The sequence below is a fragment of the Pantherophis guttatus genome, chromosome 3 (genome assembly GCF_059756535.1).
Source record: "Pantherophis guttatus breed Tessera chromosome 3, ASM5975653v1, whole genome shotgun sequence".
NCBI lineage: Eukaryota > Metazoa > Chordata > Lepidosauria > Squamata > Colubridae > Pantherophis > Pantherophis guttatus.
In genome coordinates this window covers 100404071-100429595 of record NC_142065.1, presented here as the reverse complement: position 1 = coordinate 100429595, position 25525 = coordinate 100404071, and the positions used below count along the sequence as shown (strand labels likewise).

Genomic DNA, 25525 nt, shown 5'->3' with positions numbered 1-25525 from the left:
GGCTGCTAGGTAAGTGCAGGGGGGGCCTCCTAGGCCCAAAATGGGGCACAGGGTGCGTGTGTGTGGCGCTTCCCCCCCCCCCCCCGCAGCCCATTTTTGCTTCCAGGAGGCTTCAGAGAGATCTCCTAGGTCCAAAACGGGGCATGGGGGGAGGGCGCCCTCCCTGCGGTCTGTTTTCTCTCCCAGGAGGCTGCAGAGAGGCTACTAGGCCCAAAATGTGGGTTCCTGAAATCTCAGGGAAACACCCTTATTTACTAATAGTCCTATACAAATCCAGCAAAAACTAGGTGAGTTCATTGATGTGATTCAATAAAATTAGCTGATCCAAAGATTCAATTACATGAATAGGAACATCTGAATGATTTTGAAGGATTCAGCTTAATCTGAGAATCAATTCAACTTTCAGAATGTCACTTGATCCAGCTAATCTTGAACTTCAACTCTGAACTCAAGATTTGCACATGCCCATTTTATAAATGCCTCAGAACATTTCTATATATGGCAAACCTTGGCAGATCTCAGATGGTTGTTCCTGATTAGTATAGGGATGAGGGAGTGCTTGGGAATTTTATATCTGTTGACTTAGTTAGGAAATCAAAAAGCATCCCAAATGAAGGCAGTTACAAGTTATTTCCATAACAGTGCCAATAAAATGGCAGTAGTCACCAAGAACTGAGATTAATTTGAGAGCATTTTTTCATTTGATTAATTGGTATGTACTCTGTATAAGGCAGAATAAGGAATTTTTAAATTTCAAAATGGTTTGTGGTTGTTTTCCTTACAGAATTGTTAAAGCACAGGTAGCTGATGCTGGCAGGTATACATGCATAGCCTCCAACAGAGCTGGTGTCGACAATAAACATTACAGTCTTCAGGTTTATGGTAAGCCTTTTTAAAGCAATATAGAGTGAAATTGTAACATCCTTGTGTATTCATAAATACAGGTGGTCTTTGCTTACTGACCACATAGTGACTATTCAAAATTACAATTGTGTTAAAAAAGGAAATTTATGACTGGATCTCAACCTTGTGATCATTGCAGCGTTCCCACAGTCACATGATTGTGATTGTGGACCACTGCAATATACTTTATATGGGGCTTCCCTTGTTCTGCCCTAGCTTCGGACCCCAAAGAACGCAGCACACACAAAGTCTGTACAAAACTTAATTTACTAAAATAACTCAGTCTTTTTCAAACAAAAGCTGTTAATAAACTTTCTTAACAGCCTACAAGAAACCAAAGATAAAGTAATCACAATCTTACTATGGTTGGCAGAAAGCCCAGAAGCAATTTGCAGAGAAACCAGATGTGAAGGAGAGTGAATTAAAGTTGTTCCCTACAAATTGCTTCAGTCGGCATTCCTCCTTAAATAGGCTAAGGGAGTGGCCAATTAGCCCCAAGCCTTATTCTCGAGGAGACCTCCTCCTGAGGAGCCACTCCTGCCTTTTGGCAGCTCTGTGCGCCTGTGCATCAGGAAGAGGCTCCTCCTCTTCTTCCGCTTCACTTAAGGGAGCTTCTGGAGGTTCTGAAGGGCCTGGCTGAATTCCCGCCTCTGGCACCACATCTTCTCCAGCCTCCTCATTGTCTGACTCGAGTACCAGCTGCACAGGCTGCTGGTGCAGCACCACACCAGCCTCCTCGCTGTCGGAATCAGCTACTAGCTGCACAGGCCGCTGACAGACCACAACATCCCTTGAAGAGCATCTGGAAACTGCAGCTGGTTCAAAATGCAAAGGGGTGGGGAGTTATGTGCGCCCCTTTGATCAGAGCTTATTACCTCTTTGGTCTACTAGTTGCATTGGTCACTAATGTGCTTCCAGGTTCAATTCAAGGTGCTATAAAGCCCTTTATGACATGGGGCTGGATTCTCTGAAGGACTGCTCCTCCTTGATGGTGTCCTCTCAGACCTGATAGGAGAGGCCTGCTATTGGTCCAAAATATGCAGCTTGCAGGGTCCAGGAGAAAGCCTATTTTGTCTTGGCACCTGTTCTTTGGAACATCTTCTCCTAGATTCTCTCCAGCACAATCCTTTTGAAAGACCTTGAAGACCTAGTTCTTTCATTGGACATGGAGTTTAAGAAGTATAGCCGAACCCATGGAATGTTTCTACTGATGGTTGTGGTGGGTTGTTTTTTTTTTAATATCTCAGCTGACAATTTTATTGTGAAGTTGTTGTTACATTGTGTTTTTAACCATTGTTAACCACCTAGAGTTATAATGTTGAAATATAGTAATACATTTTCTAATAGGAAATCAGTTTGTTGTTTCATAAACTAAAAATAATTTTTATATCCTCCATGGGTTTGCTTCCTTCCAGTACCCCCAAGCATAGACAATGGTGGCGAAACAGAAGTAACTGTACTAAAAGGAAATCCCGTATCTTTAACGTGTTTGGCTAATGGAATACCAACACCAACTATATCATGGCTAAAAGATGGTCAGACTTTAAGCAGTAACCTTCGTGTGACTTTTGAAAACCAAAAAAAGGGTCTTCATATATTAAACTCAGAGGTTAATGATTCAGGTAGATATACCTGTATAGCATCTAATGAAGCTGGGGAAGACAACCAACACTTTACTCTGAAAGTGCTAGGTAAGGATTATCTATTTACAACTAATTAGTGGTCTGATCAACCAGAAACTATAATAATGTTTTACTAAAAAAAGAATAGGAACTGTGTGACATTAGTAATTTGGGCCTGTTAAACTTTAATTTGAATCTATTGCTGGTCAGCTCGCTATGTGACTAAAGCTTCCATAATGAATGTTTAGAATGGCTATCATATACTAAATTAGTATATTTTTTGATTGCTTAAAATTCCTTCAGCTGGATACAAAAGGAGGGTAATATCTAAGAGCTTTATGTGTATTGAAGGGGTAATATTATGGGGATTTTATTTCCCCCCCCGCCCCGCCCCCCCCACGTAACTCTCTTGTAAATTGTCAGGGTTTTTTTTTTTTTTTGAGGATGATATTATGGATATCTTTTTTCAGAACCTCCTCATATTAATAAATCAGATAACCCAGAAGAAATTTCTACAGTGATTAACAATCCTCTTGAACTCCTCTGTATCTCTGATGGGATTCCAATCCCCAAACTAATGTGGATGAAGGATGGACGCCCACTGCCTCAAACAGACACTGTTCGTGTCCTAAGGGGAGGACAGGTCTTCAGAATATCCAGTGCTCAGGTACTGAAAGATAGCTATTTAATTCTTTTACAGCCATCTCAACTGTTTTAACTTAGTTCAGTTCTATTTCTAACTGAGATGTTGGTTGTCTTTTAGGTAGAAGATACTGGAAGATATACATGTTTGGCTTCTAGCCCTGCAGGAGATGATGACAAAGAATATTTAGTGAGAGTACATGGTAATATTAATTTGGATAAATATGAAGAATTCCCAAATTTTCCTATACAGGCTTTCTAATCCAAGGAAGCTCCATATGTGTGAACTTGAATTCCCAAAATTCCCTAGTCAGCATGACCATTGCTAAAAATTCTGTAGATCTGTGCCCAAGTTGAGGAAAGTTGTTCTATCACATATTTTTAATTGTGCTGTTTCATATATAGCCCACTGTGAAATAGGCATGGAAAATTAAATGTTTCACATAGATTTTTATGCTTAATTTTATCACCATTTTTTTTCAAAGTTAGGTCCATCAAATCAGGTTCATTCTCATTCTCAATTCTTACCACCTCAACATGTCTTTGATAACAAACTAGTAGCTTTTTCAAAGGCATTTCAATAATCTCTTTGACCCCACCTATCCATCTTATCCACTGCCTTCCATTTCTTCCTCTTTCCTCCATTCACATTGCACAAGCAAAATATATATGAGTTTCTGCTTGCTGATTATTATCTCTAGGCAGCAATCAGTCTTAAATTGATGTGAGATCGATTGATTGGTTGGTTACTCTTACAGTTCAAAGAACTCCCTATAACCAAATCAAAATCCATAATCAAAAGGTTTTTGCTTTGTTTTTGTTTTTTCTTAATGACAAGCTTTCACAACTATAAATTTCACAATGCTTTGTATTGCAGTCCTCATTGTCATTGCAATATTCATATTCTTAAATCACTATTTTCTCCCTATGATTAATCTCTCTGTTTCTCTAGCATACTGCCCACCTCTATCTATTCTTGGGCTCAAGAAAATACAACTATTTACCACTTTCACTTCTACAGCATCAACTGTAAGTTCACTCACTGTGTAGGCTGACATTACCTTTTCTGCTTAATATCTAATGTTACAGACTTGGATTATTTATTTACAGCCCCATAGAATGTAAACTACAGCACAACAATAATACAGGCATATATAAAAGTACATCCATGTATAAAAGCAGGAACCCTATAAAATTAACATTCATTGAAGGGACCAAACAGTTTCTACAAGTTAAGGCTCTTAAAAATGTTGCTACTGCCTTTGAAACTCCTGAATATTGTCATTTTTCTCATCATGAATGGAGTATATCAGACTGAAATGGGAGTGTATGAAGTCTGATCTCCAGTATGAGTGCAGTGGGCACTTTCAAAGGATGTGTGAAACAAATTCAGCCTCTATATTTAAGCAAATGCATATTTTATATTCATATGGGAGATTAGCATATTGATCATATGTCACCCTCGAAGGGAGAATATCTATGCATGCTAGTAGGGAGAGATCTATACATGTTAGAGAGAAAAGCCTTCTATGTGGAACATACAAAATTGTATAGAAGTAATTGGGTATCCAGGAGGACAGAACAATTTTTGTATGACAGAGGTGAACATTCGGGTCTTCCTGAATATCTAAGTCTCATACCTTCAGCTTAGGTTCTGCCATTATTTCTTTCCCTAGGTTTAAAAAAAGTAGGACTGGTATTGATGGTCCATGCTGTCTCAGATCTTGGCTTATTCGGCAGCTTCCAATGGATTGAAACCCAGGGACCATTTCTCCAGGGGCACTCTTGGCACATGTTAGAAAGCTGCTGGCCCTTTGCAAGGTTTTGCAAGAGGACATGTGGGCTGAGAATGAGCAGAGATTCTGTGGGTCAATTTGGCCAGCCTTTACTCAGCTCCACCCCTCATTGAAGTTCTGAATATTACTAGGCATATATCAGAGTAACTGGACTTGATTCAGAGATTTCAGAACTATTTGCCATTCCTTTCACATTATCCATGAAGATTGGGGTATCTTGGATAGTGTGGAAGTGGGACACATGGAAACTAAAGAGAACTTCCCAATGGTTTCATTCCTTACTGAAAATGAATGTGTGCAGTGACAAACTTATATCCAACCTCATGCTTCTGTATATTTGTGTGTGCATGTGTGTATTTTCAATTCAGCAGGACACTGTTCCTTGTATTAAAGTACACCTGTTTTTTATATAAATTGATGGTTATATGGTGTTTCCTAGTTCATGATCACACAGAGTGTCTTTTTGTAATCAGTTACAGAAGAAACAATTATATAGAACCAGGGGTGAAATCTAAAATTTGTTACTACCGGTTCTGTGGGCGTGGCTTGGTGGGGGGGTAATGTGACTGGGTGACCGTGGCCAACTTTTTTTTTTTTTACTTTTAAAAGCATTTTTTCTACAACCTTAAGAGGTTGCAGAAAAAAATGCTTTTAGAAGCCTCTGACGATCAGGCAAATCAGCTGGGATCACCAGAGGCTTTTAAAGTCATTTTTTTCCTACAACCTCTTTGGCCGAAGAGGTTGCAGAAAAAAATGCTTTTAAAAACCTCTGACGATCCCAGCTGAGCCACACGATCATCAGAGGCTTTTTTTTTTTTTACTTTTAAAAGCATTTTTTTGGCCGAAGAGTTTGTAGAAAAAATGCTTTTAAAAGTAAAAATTACAGCCTCTGATGATCGCGTGGCTCAGCTGGGCATGAGGGGGAGGCGCAGGGATTTTTGCTACCGGTTCTCTGAACCATCCACTGCCATCACTACTGGATCAGGCGATCCGGTCCGAACCGAAAGCATTTCACCCCTGTATAGAACATATATCCTTGAACATTTAAAAATTAGGAAAATAATGGAGTAGCAATCAGCTTTTGAGACTGGAAAACACTGTCAGGAAGAGCTTTACCTGTTTGTGAAAGCTGCTGTGCTAATCCATTTCAGTAATGGCAGCAAAATCAAAATGTAGATTAACAATTAATAGTAAATAGTGTGTGACAAGTGATTTCCAAATCCAAATTTTCCAATAATTTTCCAGTTCATATTTGTCTAATATCTGTGTGAACAAGTTAATAAATAACAAAGAATTGGCTTCTCAAGTCTCAGTCGTTAGTCAGACTGCTGGACAGCATATGATCCTGTTATGGAAATTGAGCTTGATATTAGAAAAAAGTTAAGATTTACAGATATTAAACTGGACTAGAATAGACTAAATTATTTGAGGATTACAGGATTAGATTGCATTGGATATCATATAATATATATTGATGTGCTTCCAGATTTAAAGCTTTCAGACAAAGATGTAGAATGTACACATAAAATATTTACTCTTAGATTCAATTTGGATGCAAAACAAGTGAAATATTAATAGGATTTTTAAATGCTTGGGCAAGAGATAGAATTTTGCAAAAAGTGACAAATTAGGTTCAAGATAAAGTATTTTTTTTCAATATTAGAAAATGTTCATCTAAAGCGTTCAAGCTTTCAAGATTGAAGAAGTATGAAAAAACTGAATACATTTTATATGGGAGTTTCATTGAAAGCTAATTTTTTTTCAACCACAAGGAAGAGAAACTATTATTATACTTCAAGAGTTGAATAGACTTAACATATCTAAAGGGTATTGTATGAAGGACTAATAGAAACAACCTTTGTTGCTTAACTATGTATCTTTAGAAAAGGAAATTACAAATAAAGGAATTTTTTGCACTTGGAAATTACATAATTGTTATAAAATAAATGTTTAATATTGTATTAATTTAATGTAGAACTGTAAACAAGACAGAAACAGAACTATAAAATGGCAATGAGTGAATAATGTAGAATAATTTCACTAAAAGTTAGGGGTAGGTAATCCAATAAAAGTAACTAAAACCAGTAAGCATTACCGGTATAAATATTTTTTATCAGTCTGTTTCCTATGTTACGGGAAATTTATAAATCAGAAAATGTTAAGCATAAATATTTTGGAAGACAGTTTTCTGACAAAGGGAATAGTAATTCAAGAGCAGTAGCTATCTTACTTAAAGTTAATTAGAATTATATGGTAGAAAATATTTAAAGATATAGGGATGATTAATTTTTACTAAAGGGAGTAATCACCATAGTGCTGGCTTCAACATATAGTATGCACCAAATAAGAATCAGACTGATTTTGTAGAAAAAGTAATGACAGCTTTGAATAAATTTGGTTGGGAGAATTTATCTCCCTAAGATGTGTGGACTTCCATTCCCAGAAATCATCTATGTTTTAATGACTGCCCAAGAAATGTAATTTGTTTTCAGACTGACAAATGGTCATGTCCAGAACTATCAAATTATGTCAGTTTGCCTCTATGTAAGTGAAATGTTTGCATTTATTATGCTATTTGTATTTTTCTTTGGCAGTTCCCCCAAATATTGCTGGCACAAGCAATTTACAAAATCTTAGTGTGCTACAGAACCAGCAGGTTATACTGGAGTGCAAATCAGACGCAGTGCCTCCTCCTGTTCTTACATGGCTCAAAGATGGAGAAATTTTGGAGGTACATTCCCTAAGTCTTTTGTCTGTGATTTATCTTACTTATCAAACTTTGTGTAAGTATTCAAATTGTACATATGGTGAAAGATTTGGCTTGTAAGGCATACAGTATATGACCTGTTTCCATAAGAGTGTACACATATCTAGCTCAATGTTTGTAGGCTGGATCTAATCCCCTAGTAGGTATACTTTAGCATTGCACATGTGCATAATAAGTTTAACTTATAAAGTGTCCTTTGCAGGCATAATGAAATAGCTTAATATTTAATGGATGATCCATTCTTTTCTGGGAAATATGATCACCTATCAAGGAAAAAAAATAGTATAATACAGCAAAAGAACATGGTGGGAAACTCATACATATATTACATATTAAACAGGTATTTGCACCTTGATAGCCATTGATGCATAGGTTCTCAACACTAATTATATCCATTTGTGGGGCTGCCAATGGCGTACTGTCAACATTCAACACTAATCCAACAACAATTTTAAAATAAAATAAAATGTTGAGACTCTAGAAAGAGTGCAGAGAAGAGCAACAAAGATGATTAGGGGACTGGAGCAAAAGGGGGTTTCAGCAGGTTCTGACCAGTTCTGGAGAACCGGTAGCGGAAATTTTGAGTAGGTCGGAGAACTAGTAAAAATTCTGACTGGCCCTGCCCCCATCTATTCTCTGTGTCCCTAGTCCCAGCTGATTGGGAGGAAATGGGGATTTTGCAGTAACCTTCCCATTGATTGGGGATGGAATGGGGATTTTACAGTATCCTTCGCCTGGAGTTGGGTGGGAATGGAGATTTTTCAGTATCCTTTCCCTGCCACGCCCACCAAGCCATGCCCACCAAGCCATGCCATGCCCATCAAGCCACACCCACAGAACCGGTACTAAAAAAAATTGAAACCTACCACTGGACTGGAGGCTAAAACATATAAAGAACAGTTGCTGGGACTGGGTATGTCTAGTTTGATTAATAGAAGGACTAGGGATGACATGATGGCAGTGTTCCAATATCTCAAAGGCTGCCACAAAGAAGAGGGAGTCAAGCTATTCTCCAAAGCACCTGAGGGTAGGACAAGAAGCAATGGGTGGAAACTAATCAAGGAGAGAAGCAACTTAGAACTAAGGAGAAATTTCCTGACAGTTAGAACAATTAATCAGTGGAATTAACTTGCCTCCAGAAGTTGTAAATGCTCCAACACTGGAAGTTTTTAAGAAGAGATTGGATAACCATTTGTCTGAAGTGGTGTAGGGTATCCTGCCTAAGCAGGGGGCTGGACTAGAAGACCTCCAAGGTGCCTTCCAACTCTGTTATTCTATTCTATTCTAAAATAGAAAATGATAATTAAAATTAATCAATTAGTTAATTTAAAAGAAAGCAAAAAACAAAATCAAAGGCAAATTCGATGGACCACTAGATCTTTTTCTGCCATCGGGTTTCTATGTTTCTAACATTCAAATGTGCATACTGAATTCAGGTTTACTATCCCTCCATTAAGGTGCTAGAAGAACCCAGGTTCAAATCCTCTCTTAGTTATGGAAACTCAGTACTGTATATACTTTGTATACTGAGTATAAAGTATAAAATAGATTGCTTTGAAAGTAATATTGAGGTCTTAGAAGAAGCATGGATTATAAATTAATCAAACCAACCAACAAATAAACTTTACCACTATTGTCTCCCATTCCTAAACTCTGTTGCTTTCTATCTATTATAAATAAAATAGATTCTTTTGATTCTTTTTATCTATTATTGAAAAGAAATTCAGTTTTGAAAATCTGATTCTCAGGCCACTCCTCGAGTTCGCATTTTATCCAGTGGAAGATATTTGCAAATCAACAACGCAGACTTAAACGATGCAGCAAGTTATACCTGTGTCGCAAGTAATGTTGCAGGCCGAACCACAAGAAAGTTTGTATTGGCTGTAAATGGTAAGAGAAGAAGATAAATCTATATAATCTTTGTAAGATATTTTCATAAGTAAATGTTCAAAATATTAGACTTCTCAAAAAAACAGGTTTTGTGATCTTTCATCTGTTTATTTCTTGGTGGAAGAAAGTTCTCTAAGGTTTTTTTTTCCTATTTTGATTAAAAATGCATTATTTTAATTTTGATAGTTAAAGCAGCTTTTATAAATTTTAAAGATAGGTTTGGGTTCAAAAAGGATGTTCTCCAATTTTCATTTTTAAATTTTACATAGCAGTGTGTCCTTTGGTAAGAGAACAACACTTAGGAAACTTTAAAATATATATGGATTTGTGTTTTTTTTAAAAAAAAAACCAATACAGGCTTATCTAGAAATCACCCTTATTGAATAAAAAATCTTGTTTAAAATTAGCACAGTAAAAACATAATTATACATTTTAAGTAGGTTGTTCACAAGAAAGGTAAATAGGAATTTACATTATATGACATGTATTTTTGTTTTAAATAAAACAAACACAGAAATATTTGTCATTGCTGGTACCTGCATTGCAAAACTCTAAATATTTACTCATTGGTGGTTCTCCAGGTTTTTAGAGCCTAGATTTGCATAAGAAAAGTCAATTTTATACCATTAAAACCTAGGGCCCGTATTTTGGGATGAAAGAAAATCTCATTTCAATAAATTAAATTAACTTCCTGATTTTGTCTGGGAATCTTCCTTTGTATAGTTCCCCCTTCAATCAAAAATGGTTCTCAGACTATGATTGTGAATATTAATATGTCTGCTGTCTTGGAGTGTGCTGTGGAAGGTGTTCCAGCTCCAAGAGTTTCATGGAGAAAAGATGGAGCCCTTTTAGGTGGAAACAATGTGAGGTAAATATTGATTTCCTGAACAGACGTTCTGTGGTATATTCTCTATATTTTTCTTAATGTATATATTATGTTGAGGAAATTAATCTCATTGACTGAACTTGCTATGTTCAAGTAGATAAAATAGAGTTTTAAAACATATCTGATATCAAATTGTTGGGTGTGGATTTTACTAACCCTACACTACAGCAAGTGTGTCTATCAGTGACTACATAACTTTCTCCATGTTCATGTACCCTAGTAAGAGTATGGAGTTAATTTGACATTACCTTCTAATAGAATGATTTTGACTAACCAATCTAATCTACACTTCTGCTATTTCCTATGATCCTTCATCCAAGTATTAACTAGATCTAATTATTAGCTTCTTTTTCTAAAATCCTCTAAGGTGATTTAGATATTCTGCCTGCTTTGACCAGCAAGTAAGACATTTCTGAAGGTCTTGTGGATTCACAATATTGCCAACTCACGTCTAAGTACAACTTTATAGAGATGTCTGCACATAAAAAAAACTATCCCTGTCATTATACATTCAAATATCTGTATATTAAGTTTTGGGTTAGTATAAAAGCAGAGTCTTGTTGTGAACCAGAAACCCAACCACAAATATATGTTTTCTGCTTCTTTCGTTTACTAATAATAATGAAACACAGGACAGAGGAAAAACAGCTGTGTGAATAATGATTCTTTTTCTGCGTATGCATTGAGAATGTGTTAAATTCCTTGTGTTTTACTCTAGATATTCACTGTTAGAAAGTGGATCCCTTCATATACATTCAGCCCATGTTACTGACACTGGAAGATACCTTTGTATGGCAACCAATGTGGCTGGCACTGAGCGTAAGCGAATTGATCTTCAGGTCCATGGTAAATATGCCTTTTTTCAGACAAACAAATACCATAGGAGAAATTGAATAGGCTTAAACTAAGAATGCTAGACAGGATCCATATAATCCTATTTTCTCTTCCATGCTGGACCATAATGCAGTAATCACTACTTACTGAAAGGATAAGAAAACTTCATCCCCATGCCATCCATCTCTTAGCTTTGGTTTTTGTCTAGTTTTTAAATTTTGAATCTGTTTTAAAATTTACTCAATTATTAATTAGTTAATATTTAAAAATTTAATTAATGTTGAATTAAATGTTTAATATTTTAATATATTTTAATTATTTTTCTATTTGCTTTAGAACCTGTAAGCCATCCAGAGTCACCTTATAGGGGAGATAGGTGGCATAAAAATTAAATAAAGAAACAAAGAAACACATAAATAAAATATCCTCTTTTGACTAGTTAGTTAATTAACCGGACATCCGTACGGGTTGAATTAGAATGAGTGAAGTCTATATGAAACCCCCACTGTCCCTGAAGATACATGAACTTACGTTGGATCACTAAGGGTGGGTTGGTGGAGTTTTATTTGAGCTATATCTGCTATGATAAACTCTGCTCTATTTTCCATTCTCATTTGGTAAAGACCAATGGTCTTTTTTCTTTTCAGTTCCTCCATATATTGCTCCAGGACCTGTCAATGTCACAGTATCTGTAAATATACAAACCACACTAGCCTGTGAAACTACAGGGATTCCTAAGCCAGCCATAACCTGGAAGAAGAATGGGCACGTTCACAATTTGGATCAGAACTCATACAGGTAAAAAAATTGGTTTTTTATTTGTTTTTATGAATACAGAGCAGTGATTCCATGTTGTGCTTTAAAAAGAATAAAAACCTACTCATCCACCCATAGGGGAGAACCTATTTTTTAAATACACAGAGGGCAAATATGTACTTTCTATTTGGTTCACTCAGTGGGAGCTTCTTCTTAGTCACTTTGAAAAATACTCCCCGTGTTGTCCACCACATCCATAGTATTGCAAAGCATCTAATTTTTTAAAAAAATCCTTATGTTACAACATAGAATTTCTTTCTTTCTTTCTTTCTTTCTTTCTTTCTTTCTTTCTTTCTTTCTTTCTTTCTTTCTTTCTTTTTTCTTTCTTTCTTTCTCTCTCTCTCTCCCCCCCCTCTCTTTCTTTCCTGAACTATCCATTTTTCCTGGCTGCAAAGTTCCCATGGCCTTAGAGGGGGAACTGTTTCCTTTTTCTTTGATTATGGTAGCATCAGAGCTAAAGTGGTGCCCTAAGGGGGGGGGGGAGGCAGAATTGCTTATAGTCTTAATTTTTGGAGAATGGAGATTTATAGTTTCCACAGATTTTATGTAGGAGTTAAATCACCTGTCATTTAGCTCATGCAATTGCAATGAATGTTTCATAAATATTACTTTACTACCATCTGCCTGTCTAAGGTTTTGGCAATATTCTCATTAACTGTCTTGCTAAACTGTCAACAGTCTTACTTCTTAAAAGGGGGATTATGAATGTCTCTCCTTGGATGCCAAAATCAAATACTATAAATTAACAGATCCTGCTTCTGTTTCCTTGTTTGAATCCCAAATAAGCAGATCTTGTCTGGATAAATTGATGTAGCTGAGGAGTGTATGGGATCTTCTTTTCTTCTTGCAGAAAATATTTGGAAATTATTTGTTGGACATAGTTTAGGTGGAGTAGGATGCCCTTCGAGAAGGAAAGCCTTCTGAAAGAGCAGACAAAGACCAGCAGGGGGTTGAAATAAATCAGCATTCAGCCATCCAATTAACATTTTAAAATAAAAAGCAAAATTTCAAAAAGTGGAAAATCCTAGGCTTGCTTACCAAGACGTCTGCAGGTCAGGAGAGATGAAAGATCCTTGACTTTTCAGCTGCAAGGAGTTGCAATCTTCTAACTTCCCCCCATCAAATCCAGAGTGCAAGGCTGCTAAAGAACTAGCTCTGGCAGCAAACACAGCAGATTGCGGGTAAAGGAAAAAAAGGTTCTCACTCTGTAGCAGCCATCAGGGGAGGAGAAAAGGAAAACCTTCTCTCATCATCTATGATGATAACAATTTCTTTTATTTCCACCTTCATCAAGAGAAACACTGCAGGTTTTTGCTAGCTGCCTGGAACCAGGTTGAAAAACAGAATTAGGATCAGAAGCCCTTTTTGCTTCTTGTTTTTCATGATTTCTTAGAAGAACTCTCATTCATTATGTGTTGGGTAAAGCAATTAAATACTGAAGTGACACTCTGGAAATCAAGTATCCAAACTTATCATCTTAATTTGATTCACAAAATAAATAAATAAATGGGTGGGGATCTTTGTTTCCCTCAAGCAATTTTTTAAAATAGAAATACAATGCCTGAAATCTATGTTTCTACTGGTCTTTTGTTAACCTCAGTATTTGAATTATATCTCTTAGGACAAGCACTGTGGTAAACGGTAATAATTATTTTTGTGCTTTCTTCCAGGCTTTTGTCTTCAGGTTCACTAGTGATCCTTTCTCCTACTGTAGAAGACACTGCACTCTATGAGTGTATAGTAACCAATGAAGCCGGCAAAGATCAAAGGATCATTAGTCTCATGGTAGAAGGTACAGTACAAACATTGGAATATGTTCTTATAAAATTTAAAAGCTGATCTACCAGCACGTTTCGGTAGAAGAATTTTATTTTAATAATTAAAATCAGATTTCAAAATAAAATTTAAAAAAATAGAAAAAGAAAGGTAAGGATTGCTAAATAGAAAGCTGTTGATGCTGGACTCTGGGATTTGGGAATCCATTCTGCTGCAATTTTTTTCTTTTACGCAGAATGAAAACCCATCCAATCAATATAATTCCATAAGACATTGTATGGTCGATCTTTACATTATTTTAATATCTGCTTTGTTTGTATCACATATTTTAGTCAATAATTAATCCATTCCATAAAATGTTTTTTTATTCATTTTGCATTTAAAAAAGAAGCAAGGAGATCCATATGGTTTTTTTTTTATTCAGGTAGAAGCTATAAGCTTATTTAAATACGAATACATTAGCATTGTAATACGGTATATTCTTTAGTGTTCTGGCAATTGTAGATCATTCAAGGAGACATCATCACAATACAGATGATTAATACCAATGCTTATCTTTATTTACTTTAGTGCCACCATCCATAGCAGATGAAGTTACAGATCTATTAGTAACCAAGTCATCCCCCATAATCATCCCCTGCACAGCATCAGGTGTTCCAATGCCTGCAATCCTTTGGACCAAGAACGGAATAAAGCTTCCTTCTCGAGGAAATGGCTTCAGAATTCTGTTTTCAGGTTGTGCATGCCATGAAAACAGTATATAGCAGAACAGAGATGTGTTGTGATGGTGATGGAGTGTTGTAATGAAAAAAAAATGTTGAGGAAAGCGGAGAGTTAAAGATTTGGTGCTCTTGCCTAAAACAGGATGTTTTGTTAGAAACATATTTCACTCAAGTTCTGCAGCAATAGCTAAACTCTTGATATATCCAATCATTGCCAGCCTGTGATGATCCTCATCTTGGAATTATGATAGTTTATGCTGCTCAATTTAGATGTGATGTAGTATAAAATCTTTCAATTTAGATGAAATGCATAATAGAGAATATTAAAAAGCATCAATCTTCTATTTCACATTTCAGACTCTAACCACTGATTTAGAAAGCTTCCACTGGGTTTTCCTGGAATTGTATTGAAACTGACTGAGAATTGCCAATGGTCACTAATCACTGTTTAGCATAATCAATGGAAGTCTCTCATTTCTTCTTTTTAGGTGCTATTGATATAAGTGCTGCTCAATTGGATCATGCAGGAAAATATACTTGCACTGCATGGAATGCTGCTGGCTCTGCTTATAAACACATCACCCTTCATGTTCAGGGTGAGGTGGGAACTTGTATGTTTCTTATCTTATTAATATATATTTTTTTCACACAACTAAAAATCTAAGAGCTTTCAACAGATTCAGAACAGAAAATGGTATGGCCCTAGCAGATCTGTACTACCAAACAGCATGGATATTCCTTGCATGTAAATGCCCATCAAGATTTATAAATAAACACATCAAAGACATATTTCTTAATTAAACCTTTCCCTGGGTAGGATAGGATAGGATAGGATAGGATAGGATAGGATAGGATAGGATAGGATAGGATAGGATAGGATAGGATAGGATGAAATAATAGAATAGAATAGAATAGAATAGAATAGAATAGAATAGAATAGAATAGAATAGAATAGAATAGAATAGAATAGAATAGAATAGAATAGAATTCTTTACTGGCCAAGTATGATTAGGCACACAAGGAATTAGTCTTTGGTGCATATAATCCTCAGTGTACATAAAAAGAAAAAAAATACATTAATCAAGAATCATAAGATACAACAGTGATAGTCATAGATTACTAAATAAGCAATCAAATCATACTAGGAAACAAAGAATATAAATCAAGGAGATCAAACAACAAGGTTATAGTCATAAGTGGGAGGAGATAGGTAATAGGAAGGATGAGAAGAATAATAGTAATACAGTCAGTAAATAGTTTGACAGTGTTGTGGGAATTAGTTGTTTAACAGAGTGATGGCATGTGGGGAAAAAAAACTGTCCTTGTGTCTAGTTCTGGTGTGCAGTGCTCTGTAGCGTCATTTTGAGGGTAGAAATTGAAACAATTTATAGAATAGAATAGAATTCTTTATTGGCCAAGTGTGATTGGACACAAAAGGAATTTGTCTTGGTGCATATGCTCTCAGTGTACATAAAAGAAAAGATAAAGAATCATAAGGTACAACATTTAATGATAGTCATAGTCATTATGTCCTTATGTCCAGGATGTGAGGGGTCTGTAGTTATTTTCACAGCCCTCTTTTTGACTCATGCAATATACAGATCCTCAATGGAAGAAAGGTTGGTAGCAATTGTTTTTTCTGCAGTTCTAATTATCCGTTGAAGTCTGTGTCTGTCTTGTTTGGTTGCAGAGCCAAACTAAACAGTGATAGAGGTGCAGATGACAGACACTGTAGAACTGAATTAGCAGGTCCTTGGGCAGTTTGAGTTCTCTGAGTTGGCACAGAAAGATTTCTATATTGCAGAGGAAAATTCTTCCACCTAAAATACTGTGATTACATTTTTCAGATCTGCTCTTATAATTTTAACTTAATCCATGAAATCTTGAAAATAAAAAAGTTTTATTTTGCTAGTTATGGAATGTTAGGTAGTTAAGTTTTGCCATTTATAGTTTAATGGTTTTAGTCTGGTAGAAGCACTCACAGAATTTTTTTTTTAACCCTGAAAAGCGATTTATATAAATAAAGAGGGTTTTTAGATCGTTAACTAGCTCTTTTTTGTGTGCTCCTGTTAGAACCACCAACAATGCGAGTGCAACCCGGAGCATTAGATGTTATTCTGAACAACCCAGTTCTCCTGCCCTGTGAAGCATTAGGCACACCTCATCCTGTAATATCATGGCAGAAGGAAGGGGTCAGTGTTATTACAACAGGTATTTTGTTTTGATCATAATTTTCAATTTCCTTCAGAGCAACAAGCAGCATGTAATTGAAATTGAAATACAACATGGGATAGGTAACTTTGCTGAGCCAGAGGAATTTCTGCAAATTATGGACATGTTTTGAGTTCCTTCACTATCTGGCCACCATTGTAGACAAAGCACCAGTTTACCAGAATGTTCTCTACTAATCTATCCAGGGGTATCAGTGTGCAGTTTAAACTCTTCCCTTATCTATTTTTGGTTTTATTTTTAAAAAAATATCAGAAAATTGTCGATATGTCTCCTTATTCAAAATTTATTTCCTTCTCTGATTCCTCATATATCTTGTTTAGGATTTAACCTGATCCTTCTTTCTGACTTACCTAGAACACTCTATATGTATTTTAGGAAATAGGTACACAGTGCTTCCCAATGGCAATCTTCAGATTGCTAAAGCTGCTGTTGAAGATGCTGGAACGTACATGTGCATTGCTCAGAATCCAGCAGGCACTGCCCTTGGGAAGATCAAATTAAAAGTTCAAGGTAAGTTTTGTACCTAGCCCACAACTTTGTTATTTGATGCCACCATAGAAAACACTGCAAAGGTGCTTTTCACTGAACCTTGGTTAGAAACTGTTCCAAAGAGATGTATTGTTTTAGAAGCTAATGAAAGAAAGGGGAAAAAAAACTATGGCTCAGCTCATCATACTGGAAAATAAACAGTTATCGTACAGAATAGGCCACTAATCCAATATTGACTCTCAGCTGGATACCAGGCCAAGAAAATCTTTAAATATGGTGACTTGGACTATGGGGTCTCTAATTTATTCTTTGAAAATATCAGATATTTACCATATTTTTGGGAGTATAAGACTCACAGTATATGTACTTGTATATATGTAAAGTTGTTTAGGGTTTTTTTTTTTTTTTGTCTCTGAATTAAAATTCAAACAAAAATTCAATTGAGCAATGACTTTTCAGTCCCTCCAGTTATCAAACCACATCCCAGAGAATATGTGGTTGTTGTGGATAAACCTGTCACTCTGTTGTGTGAAGCCGAAGGCTACCCGTCTCCTGTGATTGCCTGGCAAAAAAATGGACAGATAATCACTGAGTCCATGAGGCAAAGGGTTCTCAGCACAGGAGGTTTGCAGATTGCTTTTGTTCAACCTACGGATACTGGACATTATACTTGCAATGCTACTAATGTGGCTGGATCCAGCAATTCCAGTGTAGAACTCACTGTCCTTGGTAAGTAAAATTAAAACCTGGGAAACTTGAATTTATTTATTAAACACATTGAAGAATCAAAATACTGGCTAGCTTTTAATTTTTCATTCCACAAGTAAACATATAATTATCACTTTAATGAACAGGCGATTGCAGAGTATTAAACTTACCCTGAAAATAATGAGTGGAATTCTGGTGTGATATATATTTAACCAAATCACCCTATAAAAACAAATCTGAAAAAAAAGAGGATCGGATCAGTTAGAGATGGCTAACTCTAGATGGATTTAGCGCATTTTGTGCTTACATAGCTAAGAAAGGAAAGATCAGAATAGTCCTGGCTCTAAACCACAAGTAACAATGACCAATGGTAGTAACCTACCGATGCCTGATGAACCTGCAGTGACAGTCACCTGAAATCTGAAGATGTTCAATTAGAATTCAATGATATAACCAGTGGCACAGTGTATCCATAGGTATACAATGTATCCCAGCAGCCATTGTGCCCCATTCTGTAATTCATAGAGCTGAAAAATTGCAGATCTGAAGTGGAGGCCTACTAGAAGGAAACCCAAAGTGGAGACATGGAAGAACCAACAAAGAGTGGAATGGATCCTGCTCAGTTTTTCCATTTGCAGATAAAAAAATAAAGCAACCCATCAACACTTGCCTTAGAGCAGCAACACTCTAGACATTATATTTAGTCCTGTGCCAGTAGGATAGAAAATACACAATGCTGTCTTAGCTAATTTCCTGGACTTAACCCAGATTTCAGTTTAACTCTGAAAAGGATGAGAAAGGCTGCTATGCAAGCATCCTACACCAATCAAAACGTGCAATGCTTAGACCAAATGTTTGAATATTTATGCAAATCAATCAATTATTTATTTATTTATTTATTTATTTATTTATTTATTTATTTATTTATTTATTTATTTATTTATTTATTTATTTACCAAAAATGTATATGCCGCCCTTCTCCCTAAGGACTCAGAGTGGCGAACACAAGTTAAAAACATACAATAATAAAAAGGCCCTTCGATTCCATCAATCTCCTTGCAGGAGCCAAGATGCTGCTGTATATCTTGTGGATTGGTAGGCTTGCTTTCTTGGGTAACATCCCATCCCATTTTGATCATCTGTACATTTCTCCCATTCCCAAACAAAAAAGTGTAGGAACAGTGGAAAAATTACTATTGTAGTAGATTAAAAAAAATTTTTTTAAAAAAAGATCATTAATATAAAGCGCTCTGGAATATTTCTTCTGAACACAATAATGTTAAAATTAAAACCTATATTTTGGTATATTAAAAAGGGGAGAATTCTTTATTTGTGGCAGAATACTAAGTGTAATCTCTGAACACTGCATACTGATGAACTCAAGCTAATCTTATTGCCTACATAATTTAAGGGTTTGTTGGCAAATGTTTGCTAGTTCCCAAATTTCCCTATTAAATTACATTTTTCCCAGTGTTGTGATATATTCTCTCATATTTCTATAGAATACTGGACTATATTTCAGCCTTCTTTAGCCATCCAGATGTGTTGGACTAAAATGCCTAGAACTTTTACCCAGCATTTCCAACAGTTTTGCTTTCTTCAAATTAAACAAATCTTCCTCAGTCACCATCTGTACAAATATCTACTAAAAGATGTTGAAGACTCTTTTGTGATGATACATGTTCACATCCATATGCATACAGTACAGTATACAAAATGCCTAATTTTAATAAAAGCAATTATTTGTTTGTTAAAAAAAAATACTTCTCACAGTTCCACCAAAGATCCGTGCAGCTGAGAACCACTATACTGTTGTTGAAAATTCACAAGCAATTCTGTCTTGTGTTGCTGATGGAATGCCAGCACCATCAGTGACATGGAGGAAAGGTAACACAAGCCCATCAGCTAAGCGCAGATCTGAACCATATGAAGACTTCATTATAGAGAATGCTAAGGTAAGCCTCAGTTAAACCACTTTATAACGCCTTGGTAAGGCGACACTTGAAATACTGCATCCAGTTTTGGTCATGATGATGTAAAAAGATGCTGAGACTCAAAAAGAATGCAGAGAAGAGCAACAAATATGATTAGGGGACTGGAGGCTAAAACATATAAAGAACGGTTTCTTGGACTGGGTATATCTAGTTTGATTAAAAGAAGGATTGGGGTGACATGATAGCAGTGTTCTAATATCTCAGGGGCTGCCACAAAGAGGGAGTCAAGCTATTCTCCAAAGCACCTGAGGGTAGGACAAGAAGCAATGGGTGGAAACTAATCAAGGAGAGAAACAACTTAGAACTAAGGAGAAATTTCCTGACAGCTAGAACATTTAATCAGTGGAACAACTTGCCTCCAGAAGTTGTAAATGCTCCAACACTGGAAGTTTTTAAGAAGAGATTGGATAACCATTTGTCTGAAATTATATAGGGTTTCCTGCCTAAGCAGGGGGTTGGACTAGAAGACCTCCAAGGTCCCTTCCAACTCTGTTACTCTATTTAAACAGCATGTTTAAGAAAGATTGGTCATCGGACTTCCGGTTTGCAAGCTTCGGCGACGGCGGTGTTTTTTTAAAGACCGCCAGCCCCGCCGCCTGTAGAGCCGCCCCGCGAACGAGGAGCGGCTCGAAAACTCCGAAATCTTGAAGATTGTAGGAGCAGAGACAGCAGGGCACAGGTTGAGCCCCTGTAACCCCCCAGGGAATTGTTTCTGGGGGAAAAAACAGGCGCGGCTCCCTCCCAACCTGCGGAGACTCCGGGCGGCGTGGGACGATTCTGCCTTCAGCAGAACAAGCCGGCAGCAGCAAACTTTTAAAGTGAAAGGAACTAACCCTAACAAACAGCGGAAATACCAACTTGAATCCAGAAACTTGAAAATTGCAAGTATTAGTGCTTTGTTGACTTTTTAATTCAAAAGAGAAAGCGAGTGAGTGTAAGTGATTTGAAAAAATATGGCGCCCAGCATTTGAGTTAACGAGCTAGTGAAAGTGGATTTGTGAAGCCTTCCTGCTTTGCTATAAAGCTACAAAGCTGCTACAAAGTTGCTTTACCTAAAGAAAAAATTTCCTTTTCTAAAAATTTGACTTTGTTTTACTTCAGTTTTATTTGACTAAATCTGGGGGACTTTTTTAGAAGTCTTTGTGCAGGAGGGAAAGGAAAAGGAACTTCCCTCTTCAGAAAAACTAGCCTACGTGGCAGGATGGCCTCAAAGAAGCAGGAAGGGAAGGCAACAGGGGGGGGATCCCCCACACACAAACATGAAACGCAGCTTCCCCCTGCTCAACAGTTACAGACTCAGAAAAAAGAATTTGATGTGGGAGATTTAAAAGAATTTATTTCTAAAACTTTGGATGATAAATTTCAAAAATCTCAACAGGAGATAGATGATAAACTTCAAAAATCACATCAGGAGATAGATGATAAACTTCAAAAATCACATCAGGAGTTTATGCAAGAAATTAATGAAGTTAAAGATATGGTGAAACAGAATCAAAACAAGGTGACCAAAAAAATATCAGAAGTGGCATCTGGCCTGGCAGAATTTATTGGGAAAGTTGATTATAAAGTTGAAGAACTTAAATCAGAAGTTAATGTTAAGATGAAAGACAATGATTATAAAATTGCTGATGTTGATAATAAAATGCAAAGAGTTGAAAACGAGATTGTCATGATGCAATTCAGGGCAATGGAGTTTGCTATACGGCTTCGAGGAATTCAAGAGGAGGAAAGACAGGATTTGAGACAAGTTTGTTCTGAGGCCCTGGCTAAGATTTTACAAGTTAATCCAGATGTGGTTTTTCACAAAATACATAAAATTTACAGAGTGAACTCTTGGGTGGCCAGACAAAGACAATTACCTAGAGATGTGGTCATATACTTTACAGATAGAGAAATAAGAAACGATATCCTGCAAAAATCCTTTTACACTTCTGTACAAGTGGGGGGCTCACGAATTGGAATTTATAAAGAATTGCCTCCTAAAATGCTGAAAGCTAGAAAAGAATTTGGTTTTCTTGTTAAGGAATTGCAAAATTTACAGATACCTTTCCGGTGGGACGCACCAGTCGGCATAATTTTCAGATACAAGGGAGAAAGATACCGTTTGAATACCGTGGAGAAGGCACAGCACTTCTACACTACTATTCTTAAGGAAAGAACACCATCTCCACGTACATCTACAGTTTTGGAGATTAAAGAGAGTGAAGAGAAGCAACCTCAACGAGAACTGCAAGAACAGTCTAAGCAGGAATTAGAAGAAGTGCAAGGTGCAGAAGGAGGTTTTCTGGATGAGCCCTTGCTGGAATCTTCTCCAATCTTGGACCCGGTTTGGATGATTGAAGTTAAGGATCAACGTATAACTCGAGCTCAAGCTAAGTTACTTAAACAAAAGCAACAACAACAACAGGAAAGACAAGACAAGGAGGCAGATAAGAGTACTGCACAAGAGATTGGAGCTATGGGAGGAGCGAGATTGAAGCTTTCGGATGATCTTCAATTATTTTGCTCTTTGCTCCAGAAAGAGGCTGATGATGTTTAAGTGTTTATCCTGGAATGTTAATGGGTTGAATTCAGCACAGAAAAGGAAGAAATTATTTACATATTTGAAACAATTTAATAATGATATAATTTGTTTACAAGAAACGCATATCACAACTCAAGATCAAAAATATTTGATAAACTCCAAACTAGGAACACATTTTATATCTTCAACTTCGCAAAAAAAGAATGGTGTGGTAATTTATGTAAATAAAAAGTTAACAGCTAAAGTTATAGAAACAGATGAAGATGGTAGGTTTGTAGCAATTGAATTGTCTACAGCAAATGGCCAAATTCTTCTGATTGGGATTTATGCTCCCAATCAACAACAGGACTATTTCTATAAGATGTTACATACTAAAATATTGCAATGGGATTACAGATCTATTTTAATTATGGGAGACTGGAATGGAGTAATTGATTCTAAATTAGATAAAAAGAGTTTGGCAAAGTCTAGAATCAGATTACCACAGACCTTTTTTGACATGAAAGAAGATATGGAACTAAAAGATGTTTGGAGAATACATAATCCAAAAGAATTGGACTATACTTTTTTTTCTGACAGACACAGATCCTTCTCTAGGATTGACTTTATTTTGTTGACAGATGATTTACTTGTTAAGACAAAAAGAACAAAGATTTTTCCAAGAACTTTGACTGACCATAGCCCAGTATGGATAGAAATTGAGATGGATAAGGTTGAGAGACGTTCTTGGAGATTAAATGAGAATTTGTTTAGATATGAAAAAAATACAACAGAACTTAAAAAGCATTTGAAAGAATTCTTTGAAATAAATTTGAATAAAGGTACCCCAATTGAAATTGTGTGGGATGCAAGTAAAGCTTATATGAGAGTGGTACTTATCTACATGAACTCTAAACATAGACTGTTCCGACAAAAGAAAAGATCTGAATTGGAAATAGAAATAAAGAATAAAGAACAGTTACTTATTAAAAATCCAACAGATGAAAGAATACGTAGTGCTATAAAACTTTTGAAAGACCAATTTCAAATGCTTATGGCGGAACAAGTTGCAACAAATTTACAATATGCGAAGCATAACACATTTTGTAACGCTAATAAACCGGGCAGATGGTTGGCTTACACATTGAGGAAAAAACAAAGTATACGGACTATTGATAGTATTGATATTGGAGGGAAAGAAATTTTTCAACAAAAATTAATTAAAGAAGCTTTTGTGGACTATTATACTAAATTATATGCTAAAGAGGAGGTGCAGAATGGACTTATAGAAAAATATTTAAACGATAAAAGAGTTACAAAAATTACTGATCAACAAAAGGAAAGAATGAATTATCCTATAACAGAGGAGGAGATAATAGTAGCAATTAAACAGTTAAAAACAGCCAAAGCTCCTGGCACGGACGGCTTGACTGCAGTATATTACAAAACTTTGCAAGCTGAAATGGTGGAACAACTTAGAGATTTATTTTGCAATATTCAGCAAGGGGGTAAAATACCCCCATCATGGACAACAGCTTACATATCTTTGATACCAAAAGAACAAATCGGTCCTAAAAAACCAGAGAACTATAGACCAATATCTCTTTTGAATACAGATTATAAAATTTTTGCGAAAGTACTAGCCAACAGGTTGATGCCAGTAATTCAAAAGGTGATTCATGATGATCAAGCGGGATTTATCGAGGGCAGATATATGAAGGATAATGTAAGGCAAGTAATAGATTTATTGGAATATCTTGAGAAGAATAAACAGATCCCTGCAGTGCTGGTCTTTTTGGATGCAGAGAAGGCCTTTGATAGAGTGGATTGGAATTTTCTATTAAAGACTTTGAAAAAGATAGACTTTGGGGATCAATTTATACAGGCGATTTCGGCAATTTACCAAGAGCAAAAGGCACAGATCATAATTAATGGAAGTCTGACAACAGAGTTTAAAATTGAAAAAGGAACAAGACAGGGATGTCCGCTGTCCCCACTTTTATTTATTTTAACACTAGAAGTCTTGCTAAATACAATACGGGACTCTAATATTTTGAAAGGTATAAAGATTAGGCAAGAGGATTACAGAATAAAGGCATTTGCAGATGATCTGGTTGTTACCCTATCACAACCAATGGAATCAATAATCTTGATGAAAGACATTATACAAGACTATGGTAAAGTTTCAGGTTTTAGATTGAATCCAAAAAAGACTAAAATGATAGCTAAAAACATGACACAAGATCGTAAACATGAGCTTGAAAGGAGGGCAGGTTTTGAGACTGTACCTAAGGTAAAATATCTAGGAGTTCAGGTTGCAGAATCAAATATGAAATTGTTTCAAAATAACTACGAGGTGTTGTGGCGAGAGGTGCAGAAAGATATGGAGACTTGGAAAAAACTGCAGCTGTCTCTACTTGGAAGAATAGCAGCAGTTAAGATGAATATTTTGCCAAGATTTCTTTTTTTGTTTCAAATGATTCCGGTGCTTAAAAGTGATAAACAATTGAAAGTTTGGCAATCTGGAGTGAATAAGTTCGTCTGGAACGAGAAGAAGCCGAGAGTGAAATTGAAAATTATGCAAGATGTTCCAGAAAGAGGAGGTCTTAAACTTCCAAACCTACAGCTATATTATGACGCAGCAGCTTTAACTTTAACAAGTGATTGGTTTGGAAGTAAAAAGGCTGGAATACTGAATGCAGAAAGTTTTGATCTTGAATTTGGATGGCATGCTTACTTATTTTATGATGACAAAGTTGATAAAGTATTTAAAAGTCATATATTTAGAGACTCTTTGATGAGAGTTTGGAAGAAGCATCGACTCAAATGGGATTATAAAATACCGCTATGGCTGGATCTTGGTCATACTTTGTGGAATACAAATATAATGTCACTCGGGGGGTTTTTATACAAAGAGGTTCTTTTTACAGATGCGGGCAGATGGC

At 36.2% G+C, this 25525-nt stretch overlaps 1 protein-coding gene across 3 annotated transcripts in view; it reads left to right on the top strand.

The window, feature by feature from the left end:
- HMCN1 (hemicentin 1) overlaps window positions 1–25525 on the top strand; it is a 226242-nt gene that overhangs the window by 160868 nt on the left and 39849 nt on the right. For all 3 annotated transcript variants that reach the window (XM_034409613.2, XM_034409614.2, XM_034409612.2), the window contains exons 67-82: window positions 785–882; window positions 2319–2594; window positions 2996–3192; window positions 3289–3370; window positions 7558–7694; window positions 9479–9620; window positions 10344–10488; window positions 11225–11352; window positions 11988–12138; window positions 13827–13948; window positions 14503–14667; window positions 15143–15250; window positions 16728–16865; window positions 17262–17396; window positions 17835–18104; window positions 19857–20038. In XM_034409613.2, coding sequence (XP_034265504.2) covers window positions 785–882; window positions 2319–2594; window positions 2996–3192; window positions 3289–3370; window positions 7558–7694; window positions 9479–9620; window positions 10344–10488; window positions 11225–11352; window positions 11988–12138; window positions 13827–13948; window positions 14503–14667; window positions 15143–15250; window positions 16728–16865; window positions 17262–17396; window positions 17835–18104; window positions 19857–20038 — 2476 coding nt within the window. The remainder of the gene's footprint in view (window positions 1–784; window positions 883–2318; window positions 2595–2995; window positions 3193–3288; window positions 3371–7557; window positions 7695–9478; window positions 9621–10343; window positions 10489–11224; window positions 11353–11987; window positions 12139–13826; window positions 13949–14502; window positions 14668–15142; window positions 15251–16727; window positions 16866–17261; window positions 17397–17834; window positions 18105–19856; window positions 20039–25525) is intronic.